At 38.0% G+C, this 17,140-nt stretch overlaps 1 protein-coding gene across 1 annotated transcript; it reads right to left on the minus strand.

Moving 5' to 3' along the window:
* Positions 1-2,459: 2,459 nt before the first annotated feature.
* On the minus strand, positions 2,460-7,486 carry LOC112086667. Its single transcript, XM_024155638.1, has 5 exons — positions 7,172-7,486; positions 6,842-7,123; positions 5,929-6,732; positions 5,243-5,437; positions 2,460-5,135 (listed from the first exon to the last, which is right to left on the minus strand). Exons 1-5 carry the CDS (start codon positions 7,484-7,486, stop codon positions 2,460-2,462), a joined length of 4,272 nt encoding a protein of 1,423 aa, XP_024011406.1.
* Between the last annotated feature and the right edge of the window lie 9,654 nt (positions 7,487-17,140).

The following is a 17,140-nucleotide window of genomic DNA, read 5'->3' on the forward strand; positions in this document are numbered from 1 at the left end:
CAAATACATAACTCCATTTTATTGAGAATATTTATTGACAATTCGAAGATAACAGGAACATGAATAGTAAAATTTGCAGGATCACTAAAATTCGAAGATATTATATAATTAATGACATTTTATAAGTTATGAAATATTTGTTGTTAGGACGGTTAATAAATAATTACCATAATGGTGTTATAGGAATTATTATTTTAGATTCTACTCTATTAATCCAAACAGGTTATAGCCATATTGGTAAGATGATGAAGAATTATTAAACGATATATTATTATAAATTTGACTATCAGTTTTAAATGCACGTCGTTGTAAATAGAAAACATTCCACTACCGTATCTTAGTCATGGTAAATCTTTACTAAATTTTAAAAGTACAAAATATGTAAAAACTGTATGTTATTAATTACTACCAGTAATAGTAGTTTGGCATATGATTCAGAATATATAAAATGATACATAAAATAAAATGAAACCACTTCATAAGTAAAAAAACATTTTATTGGATAACAATAAAACGAATATACTTAAATAATCTTCAAAAGGGACAAACCCTCTTGCAAAACATGCATCTTTAAAGGTCGAGTAAACAACACCATCAAATTCTTTTAAATCTTCATAGCAGCATGGACCTCTGACAATATGAAAAAGTAGCCATAAATAAAATAAATCGCCTTCGTCAATAGAACAATAGTCAAGGACACATGGCTTCGCTTTTTCTAACATTGGAGGAATCCATTCTTTATGTTTTTCATCCCAAACTAATATTTCTGCCACTTTGGTAAATTTAGCTTGGTCATATTTCTTATTGCACTTCATCCACGCCGGAAAATTTGTTTTCGGTATCTATCCAGTTGATCTGTCATTACACTCTTAATTCATTAATGGGAGATGAAATAGCAAAGTTTTTATAAAATATAAAGAAAATGATATCAATAGACAAATTAAAAGGACAAACAATATAAAACTGTAACTAAATGAAACATTAGTAAATCAAAATAAACATAACAATACAATAATTTAAGTCAAATAAACCTTTATCGCTCATCTTGGTATAACTACTCACAAAAAGACTGCTTTAGTGAAAGTGAGAGATTATTCGTTTATATAAGAATATAAAATGTGTAGTCGAGTATTATATAGCGTGAAGTAAAAATTAGGGTTTTAAGTTGCCATCTCTCAATATAGTAATTTAAGGTTATAATTATAATTTTAGTAAAATATACATATGGTTAAGATTGTAGCTTTAGAATCTTCTGGTTATGATTGTACGCAATGGGTTTAGTAGTTTTTGTATAGAGTAAATTGTGACTCTTATGGCTGATAAGTTACCTGTGTCTGTAAATATTTCTTACTTTATCGTAAATAAAACTAAGAGACATAACTTAATACAACTTCTAATATTTGACGTCAAATGATTGGTATTCTAAACGGTACTATTAAATAACGAAACATTCCCATCTTGTAACTGTTATATCGAACTCCACCATTATATTTCCAATTTTTTAAAAAATACAATAGTAATTCTGTTAATATCCATCATCATTTTCTTTTCTATCAAAAATGTCTCCTTGCAAAAGAATCTCTAAAATTAATTTATCATCCGAAGGATACAGCATATGCATCCAAATATTTAAGAAAGTGGTAGAAGAAACCAGTTCGAGTGATTCGGAAGCAACAATGGTTTAGGCTGATGAACATGTAAGTACTTAAATCGCTAATTTCATATGTTACCAATTTTGTTAATTTAAATTTATAATTATTAATTTTAATTTCATATTTCTGGATAAAATTTTGTGATATTTTATTATAAGGTGATACAATTTTTGCAACGATTCCCCATAGTGTAATGAATCTTAACAATAATATATGTTGCAAGAGAAATTGGTATTTCGTTCGCAAATTTGGAATCACTGAAGAATCAACTTCATCGAACGTAATATTCAATAGATATCAATTATGTATAAATGATGATACTCGGTTTCATATGACATCCCAACAACTTTGAAGACCTTATGTATTCTTTTTTAAAAATTTAACAAACTAATGTCATCTTCATTGACAACATCTTTCAAAACTGGTACATTTTTTTTTTTTCGGATGAATGTTAAATTTTATTCGAACAAAAAAAAGCGTTTTCTACATCGATGATGCGAGCGTTTTAATCAAAAGAAAGCTACAGAGTTAAGAAAAACAAAATTTTGTGATCTCGATTAGAGTACTTGAAACTACTCAGTGTCGTGAGTTTGAGGCGAACCACAGCTGAATGCCATCCGCGTATTTGGTGTCTCCCTGGGAGCGAATGGAGCTTATACTATTTCTGATCCCCTTATCAATATCATTCACTATTCTGGTCCAATCTGAAGAAGGCGAACCATGCCTGCGACAGTTTCTCTCCCTCCATATTGCATGAATTGTCTGCTGGAACAGGTAACGAGTGATAAACCCCTTAACCAGAGGCTGCTAACGCCGAGAGATTAGAGTGACTAGAGTCGTCCAATCTGTGGTGAACTCTTGTTGCATAATTCCTTTAGCTACAGTTGTCCATATCCGCATCGAAAAAGGACAGGAGAAGAATAAATGGTCTCGCGACTCCAATGGAGCTTGACAAAGAGCGCACGACACTGAAATATTTGGGTTCCATTGCTGCATTCGATCACCTGTTGAAAGTCTATTGTGCAGAGCCAGCCAAGCCATGAACCCGAACTTCGGAGAATGATGCTTGAACCAGATCCCTTCAGCCCAAGGGACTTTCGACGAACTTATAAGCTGGTCCCGAGTTGCTTTTGCACTGAAAATCGTTTTAAACAAATCCACCTTCGATTTCCATAGGAATGTGTCATCCTCTGTCTGTTGATATCTCCTCCGTAATGCCTCTAACTCATCCTCAACTTCATTCAATTTCTGAACTCGATGCCTTCGTCTTCGATGTGATAGTATTGCATCCTCAACTGTTGCCGTGTGGGGAATTCCCAAGTCGACACAGCCTCGGGCTCCAAACAAATTTAATAGATTCCCAAGCGACGACCAATTGTCGTACCAGAACAAGGCCGATCTACCATTACCAACTCGCACTCTTAGAAATGCCTCTGCGAGGTGCCTAATGTGCAGTATTTGCTTCCACATCCATGATCCCGTAGATTGGGTAGTAGGAGGTGGAGTAAGCCACACCGAACCATCTCTCATTAGATTTACTTCTGTCCATCGAACCCATAATGATTGCTTTGTAGTGACTATCCTCCAAAACAATTTCAGAATACAAACATCATTTGCAACAGCTAGATTCTTCAGGCCCAGCCCTCCATCCTGCTTCGATTTGCACACTTCCGACCAAGCTATCTTGGCTTTCCTTGGTTTTAAGTCCGGTCCTGACCACAGGAAAGCAGAGCTCAAAATATCGATTTTATCCAAACATCCTTTTGGTAATCGGAAAGCTTGCATCCAAAAGTTCACAAGACTGGCGATGACTGACGAAACCAGTTGAAGGCGACCGGCGAATGAAAGCTGTCTTGCTGTCCATGAATTAAAACGAGTCCTGATCTTATCTATTAGAGGAGCGTAATCAAGAGATTTCATCTTTTTTGTAAGCAGAGGCAACCCCAAGTATCTAACTGGAAGCTCACCTTGCTCAAATCTGTATCTTTGACCGAGAGTTTGACGATCAGCTTCAGAAACACCAGCAAGAAAAGCTGTAGATTTCTCCATACTTATTTGCAGTCCTGACATCTTTGCAAAGTCCTCGAAAACCCCTACGATTCCTTCCATTGAGGACAACTTCCCATCCGAAAAAATCATTATATCATCCGCAAAACATAGATGAGTAAGCTTGAGAGTAGAACACTTTGGGTGAAAACCATACTTTCTTTCCACAGCAGCCTTATCCAACATATGAGAAAGAACATTCATGCAAATCACATACAGATATGGCGATAAGGAACAGCCTTGTCGCAGACCCCTCGAGCTATTGAAATATCCAGCTAGTTCCCCATTCACCTGAACAGAAAAAGAAGCTGACGAGACGCACAATCGAATCCAGTGAATAAATCCTTGCGGAAGATCCATTGCTTCAAGAACTGTTAGAAGAAAGCTCCACTCAACCGAATCGAATGCCTTTGAGATATCTATTTTCAAGGCACAGCGTGAGGAAACAGATTTTTTGTGATATCCGGCAACAAGTTCCGATGCAAGTAACAGGTTTTCCAATAACAGACGGTCTTTAACAAAAGCAGACTGGTTGGGCAATATGAACTGAGGAAGCAATGTCTTGAGACGATTCGCCAAAATCTTAGAGACAATCTTGTAGATTACATTACAACAAGCTATAGGCCTGTAATCTTTCATGAACAGAGCTTGGTCTTTCTTGGGTATTAAAGCCAATATTGTGGAATTAACACCCTTAGGAAGAAACCCTTTGCTGAAAAAGGATTGTATCGCCACCACCAAGTCCTGTCCAACTATTGACCAACAGTCCTTGAAAAATTCCACCGTGTAACCATTCGGCCTAGGGGATTTATTCGCAGGCATTTCAAAGAGAACTCTTTTTATTTCTTCTGCGGTGACCTCTGCAACAAGTTTCCTCTGATCGCTCTGACAGCATCGAAACTTTAGTAACCCCCTCATCTCTGCAATCGTCGTTTGTCGAAGATCATCTGGTCGATGATTCATAAACGAATCGAAATGTCGAACTGCCTCGGCCTTGATCGCATTTGCATCCTTAATTACAGTCCCCTCCACCGATTGTAACTCACGGATACCATTTCTAGCTGCTCTAACCTTCACAGCACGGTGAAAAACCTTTGTGTTTTTATCCCCATGTTGCAGCCAATTCAGCTTCGCCTTCTGAGCTAGATACATTTCCTCCAAATGCACCGATTTTTCCCATTTGAGACAAGCTTCACTCTCCTCTTGCTGAGCCAGCTCCGAGGGGTTTGAGAGAGTCTGCTCCTGCTTTTGACATAACAACTCAAAATTTGCGCGAACTTTCTTCGAAATATCATGCAGAGATTCCCGAGAAAAGTGCCTAACAACTGGCTTCAGATTCTTTAGCTTTTTTGAAAACCGGTAAAGTGCAGATGTAGAGTGGAATAAAGGCGTTGTGTCTCCCCAATAATCTCTCAACGCCGATTGGAACTCAGGTTGCTTTGCAATCACATTCGAAAATTTAAAGGCTTTTTCAGCCGAACACTTTCCCCATCAATATAGAACCTACACCGCATGTGATCTGAGCAGCCCCCGGATTCAAAAACAGAGTATGATCTCGAGTTTCCATTGAGCCAATGGTCATTGATCAAAACCCTATCCAATTTCTTACAAACAAGTCCTTCATTCCTCTTATTTCCCCAAGTGAAAAGAGGTCCATGATATCCCATGTCACTTAGATCTCCATCCCGAACTAGATCCTGAAAATCCCACATTCCTGATGTCGAGACTGCTCGTAAATCCTGACAAGAATGCTCAGTAATAGAAAGAATTTCATTGAAATCTCCCATTATCACCCAGCGCAATCTTCGATATATTGGTGATGTAAAGTGAGCCCTGAGATCACTCCACAACTCCTTTCTATCCTCCGCAAAATTCGAACCGTAAACAAAGCTGCATAAAAATTCCTCGTCTTGAGTTTGAGTCTTCACTAACAGAGTAATCACTTGACTACTCTTGAACACTGGGGTCATACGTACTGAATCCTTCCATACCACTCAGATTCTACCAAGCCGGTGATGATCATAGTTACTGATAAATGACCACCCCGGAAAAACTTTTGCAACTATTTCGTTTGCTTTCTCTTCTTTGACTCTCGTTTCTATCAACCCTCCAAACTGAAAATCATGCTCTCTGCACCAACTATTCACAACGCAATGCTTCTTCTGTTTGTTAAAACCTCTGATATTCCAAAAAAAACCTGACATAATTAATGATTGGATTTTTTCTGGACCCTCTTCCTAGTCTTCTTACCCGAATTCTTTGGAGAAGATGAGTTAGAAGCAGGCTTGTCAATAGGCTTAACAACTTTAAGCGCCGACTTAGACCCTCTTGGAAGCTGAACCCGACCTCCATTGCTTGGATCCTTCTCCGCAACAACCTTTGAATCTGCAAGCTCATTCTCAGGTTCTGTTTCCAAACGTACACTCTCTGCACTTTCATCTATTTCCCCTTCCTCTTGATCAAGCGAAGCAAATCTTGAGGTTGAGACAATGTCTTCCACATCACCCACCTTTGGCGAACCTCGCCTAGAAGCAGGAGACTTTACTTCTTGCCAAATCGCTTCCGCAAAAGTTTTAAAACTATCAGTTAAAGACTCTGTGGAATCCGCTGCCATATCAACTGAACCATTTGCACGACCCTCACTTTGTTTTCCTAGAGGAGCAACTGTTACCACTTCTCCTCCTGGTGCATTCCCCATTCCCTCCTTAGCAACACTTTTCCCTGGTAGCTCCACCCCCAGAACCCTCGATTTCTCACCCGCTGAATGAACTGTCAACCGATCGATCTCCTTAGCCGCATTAGTGTTTCCCACTTTCACTGGAGAACTCCGTTGCAGAATCCTTTTATCTCCTGGCTGTGCTTTACACTCAGCGATGGTATGACCCCACTTCGCGCATGACACACACCTTGGAGGGAGCCACGGGAACTCGTATTGAACCACAGTGTCAACTCCAGTCTTTGATTTAAAACTAAAGCTTTCTGGGAGCTTCTGATCAAGATTCACTTCCACAAACACTCGTGCTTCCTCAAAATTCTTTGCCCAGAGCGTATCAGGATGAAGTTTTTTTTGGTTCCCTTAAAGGACTCGCAAGAAAACTAATCCCCTTCCATGAAAACATCGAACGAGGAACGTTCCGAAGTACAACCCACATAGGTAGCACTTGTATAGCTGGCTGAGCTTCCTCTACCACCGGGCTCCATTTGGATACCATCATCAGTATGTTTTTGATACTCCACATCCCTCTTCGAAGAACCTGTGATCTAGTAGATGCATCAGGTATTTTGAATTGGACTGTGGTATCGTCAACAACAAAGACATCAATCTTCAGAGACTTATCACCCGAAGTCCATATCTTATTCACCGTCATATGAATGTAACCCACATGAGGCGCAGCCGAAACGAACTTCCCCACAATAGTATCCTCCTACACATCATCTCAAACACATCATCTGGCACATAAATAAGTGTCCACACCTTCCTCGTTTTCCACCACGACATCGTACTTTCTCAATCTCGCCTTGTCTGCAACAACTGCTGACCAGGACTTTCCCTTCTCCAACTCGACTCCCTTAGCATGAACATGAACCGGATCAGCACTCTCCTTGCTCGGAGATGACTCACGAGATCGCCGATCAACATCCTCCTTATCTAACCCTACTTTTGCAGACACAACCTTATTCACCACGGTCTTTTCGGCCGCCAAACTATCTCTCCCCTCCTCAGAGATCACCGTCGGCATCGTCTCCACCTTCTCCACCATCGGAACCGCCTGTTCCGACCCCGTCATGCCCTAGCGTGGGCAGGAATCCTTCGGAAAACCCTAGAGCTCGAGATCGCCTTCAGAGTCGCACCCGTGCTGACGATATTTTTAACTGGTACGTTTTCATATATGTTATTGTTAATATGTAAAAAATTTAATTTCTAAACTTCCGATTTATATTACATTTGTATAGTTGACTTGATTGAAGGAATTGTAAAAGTTCACAAAGTGACTGAACCTGGAGGGATGAAATATGCAAGACAAGGGCTTGATACAAATAAGTGTATCAAATTTACGATTCAGAATTTTGAGTAAGTCACTATCTATAGGAATTTGCTTTATAATAATAATTATGATTGAGAATATATATATTGACAGTTTCATATTTTCCTAGGTGTATTGATATTAAATGCTTTACATTGGGTAAACATGCTGTCAAATTTGAAGAACTCTGGTTAACAAAACTTAGAGGCAAAGTAATAATATGTGTGTTAAGATTTTGGAAGATTGCATCTTATGGAGGTAATTATTTTTTTGCTTTATTTATAATTTCTGAAATTGTTTTTTGCTACATGTATTTAAAAATTGTCCTATATTGCAGATGACATACGTATTTATTCTAATGATAAATTTTCAGATTAAATTTGATCCTCCTATTCTGGAAGTAGAGAATTCACGTTTCATGTAAGTAGAAGATAATAAAATATTTTTTATTTTTTCGTATATAGAAAAAGTTCATATAAATATATTTTAATAAATGTTATAAATATATTTCAGATTGGATTATTCAGATGATTTTAATAACGTTGAAGATGAGTACTGGGGTTGGATATGCTGTTCTATGAAAATAGTAGAATAGGATAAACTATTATAAGTTAGTTTTTTTTTGTTCATTGTCACATTTTGTATTATTTTTTGTTGAACTTTGAAGCATCATACTTTATTAATGTTGAAATTATTTATTATGCATAAGCAATCATTCAAAAAAGCAGTAACAGATGAATAACACTCCGATAGAAGATATTAAATGGGAAAAATTATTTATGAATTCAGTAACATAAAATAAAATGTTTACGAAACAATAGAAAATTATGAAAGGAACCTTGAAATGGAAATAATTAAAGCCAAGAGATTGAATTTAAAGAACGATGCAATGTCTCACACTTTTTTTTTTTGAAATTCTTTTTCCAATGCTACTTCCTTTAACTTAAACCATCGACTTTACCTCAATTTTTGCATCATCATTCGAGGTTTCATCAAAATTCGATTTGCCGGTTAACCCTTCGACAGTAGCCTCAACATCGACTTTCTCAACAAATTCATCAGCAAGATTAATTGGGCTGTCCATGCTACTTGACTTAATACACGACTTCTTAGATGATGAAGACTCCTCAGTCAATTCTTTATTCTCGTCGCGACTACGTGTAGATAAAGGCATATACTTCTCATCACTCATAGCCTCAGATGGTTCGTGACTATCAGAATTGACAATTGAAATCTGAAACAAATTAGATTATTGTACTAAAAATAATTATTTTACAATTCGTACATAACTTCATTAAATCAAAACATAATTAATTCATACACACTAACCTGCTCCACAGAAAGAATAGTACTATCTTCTACTGCAGACTCAGATTCATATTTTGTTTCACCCCTTTGCAGATGACCACCATTCCAGACCTTCCCGACTTTGTATGTGCTACTGCCTACCCAAAGATTTTCTTTCTCCACATGAATCAGAAACTAGAAAGTCTTACCAAACACATTGTTTAGGGCTTCTGGAACTGCATCCGAATCTTGAATCTACTGGAAATAAATGTTAAAATCATGTCAATTCACCACATTATTTACCTAAATTATATAAAAGATATGCTAAGATATTAAACTCACTTCATCGAATTTTCCCTGTAGGACTTCATCGGCGGTTTGGTGTACAACATCTTCAGCTAAAGAGTTAAACAGAAAACATTTGATTTTTGCAGTATTTTCCATAACACGTAGGTGAAGCTTATACCTAGAACAAAACAAAATTTAAAAAATTATCTAGCACTAGCAGAATGAACCTTGGAGTTACAAGTTTCACATGAATATAGAGTTTTCATCCCAACCTTCTTTTTTTCATCTTCCTTCTTAGGAATCTGATATACCTTTCTGGCGCACTTAGTAGAGACCAGATAAAACCAAGACTAATCTGTATCGACTGTGTAAACCATACATATGATTTTACACTTCCAACCTGAAGACAGTAAATTCAATGATTAGTAAAAACCAAAAAAAAAAACAACTAATTAACATATGAGTAGCATTTACCTCAAGACAATCAAAATAACTCTGATATTGTGACCATTGGAAAATTTTCAAAACTCTTATTATCGTTCAAAGCTTTTCTCTCGGCAGGTTTACTATAAATATGCACAATACGACCACCATCTTCAGGCAAGCTGAAAAGTACATTTGGTTATGAATCAAGACAAATACTATTTAAAGTTATAAAAATATTGTAATACCTATAATAAAGGTAACTGTCTAACATTTCCCTTAATGTTTCAACCTCAGGATCTTTACTATTAATCAGCAATTTTCATGTTTCAAACAAAAAAATAATTTGATGATCACCTAAAAGAACAGTATTTAGTAGTATAAAACAGTATTAATGAAAACAATGTTTTTTAAAAATAAGATTATAAATGATATACCTCTGTAAACATTGATTTTCCCAAATATAAGGACAAGCACCAATCCATCATCACCACATTCTTTAAAAGTCTCACTGACTTGATTAGCAAATTTTCCCCATAACATACATGGTATACGCTCATCACTATGTTTTAGACTAAAGCATTAGAAGAAAAATTATAAGATGAAATTATATTTCTTTGGTATACAATATGGAAATCAAAAATATGAAGTAGGTATATAAAGTACATACAGACTTTGCATTCCTCATTTTAAACTCAATCTTACTGGTATCCTTGTTTGCTATGTCTATAATTTGCATCATTTAGGCTGCATTTTAGAGTCCAAATCATGTGTTTTTTCATTCATTTTAGGTGTTTAGGCATCAAATTAGGCTTTAGGGTTTGGATTAGGTCCCAAAAAGTTTTGCATGGTTTGGAGTCTTTATCAGGTGCTTTGGAGGTTATTTGGAGTTCAAGAAGTGTGATCAGGAGTTGAAATGGTGAAGAAAAGGGTCAAAAATGGTGAAAACTGCTTTAAGGAGTTTCTCGGCAAAAGCATGTACCAGGTGGATCAGTTTATCGGCTAAAAATGCTATCGAGTGGTTTTTATCGGCTAAAAATCAGTACTGGGTGAAAATTCTATCGGGTGAAGCTTTACGATGGGAATATTTATCGGCTAAAAAGCTTACCGCGATACACGTTTCTCGGATATTTTCCTTACCGCGAGAAGCATTTCTCGGCTAAAATCTGTTTTCACCTGCGCGCATCAAAGATTGCGAATCCGGGGAATCTTCTGGTCCGAATCTGATAGTAGGAATTTTTCAATCCTTGATCAATTCCTCAACTACTCATGTCATTGTAGCACTTGAGGTATCAATCCAAATGGAGAGATTCTAGACACTAGAACTAGGAGGAGCTATCTTAATTCAAGTCTAATAAGCAGATGAGTTGGTAACATGGTGATCTAAAAACATAAAGCAAACAAGAACAAACAGGAATTAAGAATTAAACAAGCAAGCAAGACAAACAAAACAAAGACTCAAATTCAAATAAAGAGAAAGCTAAACCTCTAGATGTGATCATTGATTAGGGTGCTTTAAATGTGAATTCATGATGCTAAGTAAACAATGCAACACTTTCAATTCTTTAGTCTAGACTTCCAAATAAGATTAATTCATTCTGATGACAAAAATCCCTTTGTTAATTACCAAATCAATACTAATTCCCATTAGATGAATAAGCAATAACCAAGCATAAGGTTCCAAGTCTAAAATGACCAGACAGCCTCTTTGTGCATCAAAATAAGAGCTAAGAAAGATAAGAAGATGAGATGATAAGAAACAGACTTAGATTGTTTAAATCCTTGAGATATCTCTTAACAAACTCGTTTTTTAACAAAAGGGGAAAGAGAAAACAAGAGAAAACAAAGCTTAAGTCTTGGAAAAAACCCTAAAAAGCATATATAGTGTCTCTTGCGGACCAGGTCAGCCCAGGAAAAACTGGGTACTGACCTGGCTTCAAATGCGTCATGTCTCAAGTGTGCGATATGGTCAGGTGATTCCCAAGTCGCAGGCCCAAGTCGCACAGCCATAGAAGCAGCCTTGTGCGCCACAAATCCCTCAGCCTCAGCCGCATGCCTATCTAGGTGTAAACAGCGAAGGTTTGTGCTGCTCAGGCTTCCTTCTCTTCAACTCGCACAACCAGGATACATTATGGAGATAATATGTGTGCAAGATGGTCACTTCCTTGTCCAAGTCGCATGCTCAAGTCGGTGTAATTTGTGAACACATGTGCTACATGTTTCCACTTCATGTCCAACTCGCAGGTCTATCTCGCACAGCATTGTGGACTTACTCAAATTTGATTCTGGAAGTCTCTACCTTTCTCAGAGTCTCCTTACACTCATCTCTAAAGTCTCAACTTGTTTCCAGAGCGTTGAACATTTATGGGTGCGAGTTAATCAAGTCGCAGTACCGTATCGCACAAACTAAGCCTTCTCGGACCACTTTGCATTGAGGGGAGAGTAACTTCCAGGATATGGCTCCAAATGGCATGATTTTAACTGCATTGGAAATACAACTCAAATATCTCGAACTTTGGTTAAGGGTTTGGGTTCAGGTGACGTCTGCAAGGGCTCCGTTCCACCGGTTCTTTGATGCGCGTTGCGTTGGTCCTTTATCCGCTCCGAGACATGTACTGCTTCTTATCGCCGTAACGTTCATCCCAAAACTGAAAATAGGACGATCTAAAGTTTTCTGGAAACTAGACTCGACGCTCTTGATTCTTTATGAAGACTCCGGAGGCTGAATCCTGGTGAAAGTCTTCTTTCTCAGGTGATCAAGTTGACGGATCGTCGGCTCCATAACACTTGTCTGAGTCTGATGCACATAAGGTGATGGTCTCTCCATGGCTATTGTCCCAATTGCTCCCAATTAGCTCCAAATGACCTGTAAACACTCCAAAAGTGCAAAAATCTCTAGGACCTAATGCAATTCCTAACTAAAGACAAAAGCAAAGACAAATATATGTAAAACTACCTAAATGTATGCATGAGACTCAATATTTGGACAAAAATGCAATTTTAAACATGAAAAAATATGAGAATATCAACTCCCCCACACTTTTCCTTTGCTTGTCCTCAAGCAAACAAGAACAAATGAGAGAGAGAGGTTGAATGCATGGGAGTTCATATTTCCTTTGAGAGAAGTGACCACTAAGAGAATTCAAATTCATGCTCAATATGCAATGCAAAACCATACTTTGGTGTATCAACTCAACAGTAATCTCCACAAGTTATCCTATTCCTCACTTAGAGGCTAGACTCTTTCTTTTCAAAACACTAGAGCTCACTTTCTTTGATTCAAAACTCCAAGACTGATTTCTTTTCTTTTTCTATCCCCTAGTTCTCACCATTCTCATTTTATTTCCACTCATCTCTCCTTTTTCCACTCACCAACAAGTATTCCCTCACACTTAGTTCTTGCCAAATCTCTCAGCTCCTTGATGATGGAACTTAGCACTCAATGAGACTTGCCCTTGTCGCCCTAAACCTAACACTTTCTGCTAAGTTTGGTCCAAGGTGGCCTCTCAATCACACACAAAAAATTGGCTTGAAAGAAGGATGGGTTCAGGGTGAGGAAAACTGATCTATTATGCAGATTAAGCTATTTGAGCCAAGGAAGAGGATGGTAAAAACAGGATTCTAGCTCAAATATGTATATTGGTATCCACAAGCTTATTCAAACAATGTACCAAATGATAATTTCAAGTCAAGTTCAGGGTTTTCACTTATTAGAGTTGAGTTCAATTCAAACTTGCTTCTTAGATTCAAATCATTTCAAGCCTTGCAAGCACAGAAATCATTTCACAAGCATATTTAATCCAAATTCTCAAAGTGATGTACTCTCAAGAAAAAAAAACTATCATTACTCCCATGCACAATGCAACCTATATGATTCAACTAGACTCAATCCTAAAAATGTGAAATGCAACTACCTGATCATTTTTTTGTGTTAAAATTTTCAGATATTTCAATTTTTTTGGGTTTTTTTTTATATGCACTAAATGCTATGCATGATCAAATGAGACTCAAAAAGGCAAAAGAGAAAATAAGAACATAAAAAACATGATTAGTAAACACAAAGCCTCTCCCCCACACTTAAATAACACAGTCCCTAGTGTTATAAAAGCATGAGAAAGAGGAAAAATCAAACATGAATTGCAAAAGATAAAGAAAAATGCTAAATTCTCATTTACAAGTGTTTGGAGTGATACCTGGTGTGGTTCTTATGCAAAAGGGGATTGAGTATCTGCACCAGATGAGGCCAGACATCACTGGAGATGGGTTTGGCTTGGCCTGAACTCCCTTGTGCAGCATGGACTTGTCTTGGACCAACTCGCACACCCAAGTCGCACATAAAGCTTGTTGAAAGTCCTGGCCTTCTTTGTTGCTGCTACATGGCCCTAGAAGACACCAACCCGCACACCCATGTAGGTGTGATTTGCGAACAGGTGTGCTACTTGGATCAGGGGAGAACTGACTAGCATACTGATAACACCGGATTTTGACCATTTTTATGGATCATTTTAATATCTTTACAGGTGTTTTTACTCCATTTTCAAAGGATTTCTATGTTTCCGGATTTTAAAAGACTTCAGGTAATTTGGGATAAAGAGGCACAAACTGGAACAAAAAGACTCTTTTGGATAAATGCAGACCGTCAGAACTCTCATGGAGAGACGAAGACCTTCTCACCGTCTGATCACCCTCAAAATTGGACAACTTATAGAAGAATCAACCAGCTTTCAAATGCACTTGGTTTGGAGACATTCCAACGGTTGGATCTCAATATATTCCATTAGCCCCGGAGCCACGCGGAGTCGGCCAGCAACTCACGCGACCGCGGCCAACAAGCTATTTGCCGCAGTCAGAAGCTTCCCGACCGCGGCCAACAAGCTAATTTCCGCGGTCACAACACTCCCGACCGCAGCATTCAAGCTCCGACTTAAAGCTTACTTATCTGAAGCCCAAAGTCATTCCCAGCCTCAATTCCGGAACCCTAGAGACCATGGAGTATTGGAGACTATAAATACATGTCATTTAGGTCGTTTTTAGGAACAACCCTTCATACTTTACAGAAACCCTTTTCCTTTAGCCGTTTTTATGAGATTTTTGTAGAAGATTGTTCAAGTCCGAGTTCTTCAATAGAGAAGCTTTCTTTATCTCTTTTCTTTACTGTTTTTCATTACTTTTATTAAAACCAATGATGATGTCGAACTCAGCCATGTCTGAGTAGATCCCGAATTGGGCTTAGGGTTCCCGAAAGGGGCTCTCATAATCGATTAAGACATCTAGGTTTATAGATCTGGGATTTCGACCTGTTCTCTGTTTATTCTTGTTCTTATTGCATGTATGCTTGATTGATCACCTAGTATCTGATCTAGATAGTTAGTGTTGCGAAAATTTTCATTAAGTATCAGCCCTAGAATGAAACAGGCGATTTTTCCGTAGGAGTGGAAACCTACCTGCGGCGAGATTGTGAGTATTGACGAGTCTTGTGCAGCTCTTGCGTTCTCTCCCTTCCAGGGCCAGAGTGGAAACCTACTGGTCAGGGTTGCGAGAAACAGTTGGTTATGATCACGACAGTGACGTAGTCATACCGCCGTACTCTAGCTCTAGAACCCATATATCGTTATCTGTCAATCCCAATCTATCTACCTTAGTGTTAAAACCGATTATGATCCCTTAGAGTTCCCGAAAGCTCAGCGTTTTTAGCCATAGTTTACAATTTCCATCGATTTTTACTTGCTTTCTTAGACCTGCATTTCAATTTCCTTAGTTCGTTATTTACTTGCTTTATTTATCTTTCGTGCTATATTTTGCTTGCCTTATTTTCGTTTAGTTCGATATTTTACTTATTCCATTTGCATTTCATTCGATTTTCTTTACTTGCTTTTTAGGATAGATTTATTTGCTTTCTTTTGTTTTAGTTTAATTCGCAAGAAAAACAACCAACCTTTAAAACCAATTTAGTCTAGACATAAAGTTAAAAACCGTAGAAGAATACCAGACACACAAATCTATGTGGATTCGATCCCTAAATACTACAACTGATTAGCTGTGCACTTGCGGCTTTCATTTGTTTTGTTAAGGGTAAAACTTGTTCCCTCACGTAGTTGACACGAGCACGCATCAAGTTTTTGGCGCCGTTGCCGGGGATTTGTTTCGCTGCCTTTTGCTATTTTTCTTGTTTTAATTTCTGTTCTAGACACCTGATCTCTAGTTCTATCTTAAAGTTTTTCTGAACTATCTTCCCCTTCTTTTGTCTTTCTCTGAATTGACCTGCAGGAGACATTCCAATTCTAGACGAGATAGACAGACACGAAAGAGAACTTCGAAGACTTAGACGAACGCAAGGAATGGCCAACGACGACCAGCCTGGAGATCCTATTAATCGAAATTTAAATATGAACCAAGACGGGTCCGAACATGGAGAAAACGAAGAGAATGATCACACAGAAGGTTATCATGCTCGACAAGATGGAAAGGAGGATGAGGTTCTTCCAAGAAACCACCAGAACCGCGAGAGAGAAGGACGTGAAGACCTTGATCCACCCATCAATGTAGCCGATGGTGACCACCCAGCAATGCAGCCGAATGAACGCGTTCACCGCCCCATTCCGCCAGCAAATCAACTCCGAAGACAAGCCAGAAACGATCGCATAGCTGATGCGGTGCTGAGTGTGTCAACTACGTGAGGGAACAAGTTTTACCCTTAACAAACAAAAGAAAGCCGCAAGTGCACAGCTAATCAGTTGCAGTATTTGGGGATCGAATCCACAGAGATTTGTGTGTCTGGTATTCTTCTATGGTTTTTAACTTTATGTCTAGACTAAATTGGTTTTAAAGGTTGGTTGTTTTTCTTGCAAATTAAACTAAAACAAAAGAAAGTAAATAAATCTATCCTAAAAAGCAAGTAAAGAAATCGAATGAAATGCAAATGGAATAAGTAAAATATCGAACTAAACAAAAATAAGGCAAGTAAAATATCGCATGAAAGGTAAATAAGGCAAGTAAATAACGAACTAAGGAAATTGAAATGCAGGTCTAAGAAAGCAAGTAAAAATCGATGGAAATTGTAAACTATGGTTAAAAATGCTGAGCTTTTGGGAACTCTAAGGGATTATAATCGGTTTTAACAATAAGGTAGATAGATTGGGATTGACGGATAACAATATATGGGTTCTAGAGCTAGAGTACGGCGGTATGACTACGTCACTGTCGTGGTCATAACCAACTGTTTCTCGCAACCCTGACCAGTAGGTTTCCACTCATGGCAATGGAAGGGAGAGAACGGAAGAGCTGCATAAGACTCGTCAATACTCACGATCTCGCCGCAGGTAGGTTTCCACTCCTACGGAAAAATCGCCCTGTTTCATTCTAGGGCTGAACTTAATGGAAAACTTTCGGCAACACTAACTAATCTAGATTAGATACTAG

This window comes from Eutrema salsugineum, unplaced genomic scaffold (genome assembly GCF_000478725.1).
Source record: "Eutrema salsugineum unplaced genomic scaffold, Eutsalg1_0 scaffold_2, whole genome shotgun sequence".
Lineage (NCBI taxonomy): Eukaryota > Viridiplantae > Streptophyta > Magnoliopsida > Brassicales > Brassicaceae > Eutrema > Eutrema salsugineum.

Coding starts and splice junctions, on each gene's coding strand:
- LOC112086667 (XM_024155638.1), bottom strand. CDS start 7,486: ATGACGGGGTCGGAACAGGCGGTTCCGATGGTGGAGAAGGTGGAGACG. Junction 6,733..6,841: donor AAGTGCTACCTATGTGGGTT/GTACTTCGGAAC, acceptor CTCTGGGCAAAG/AATTTTGAGGAAGCACGAGT. Junction 5,438..5,928: donor GTAAGAAGACTAGGAAGAGG/GTCCAGAAAAAA, acceptor CATTCTTGTCAG/GATTTACGAGCAGTCTCGAC.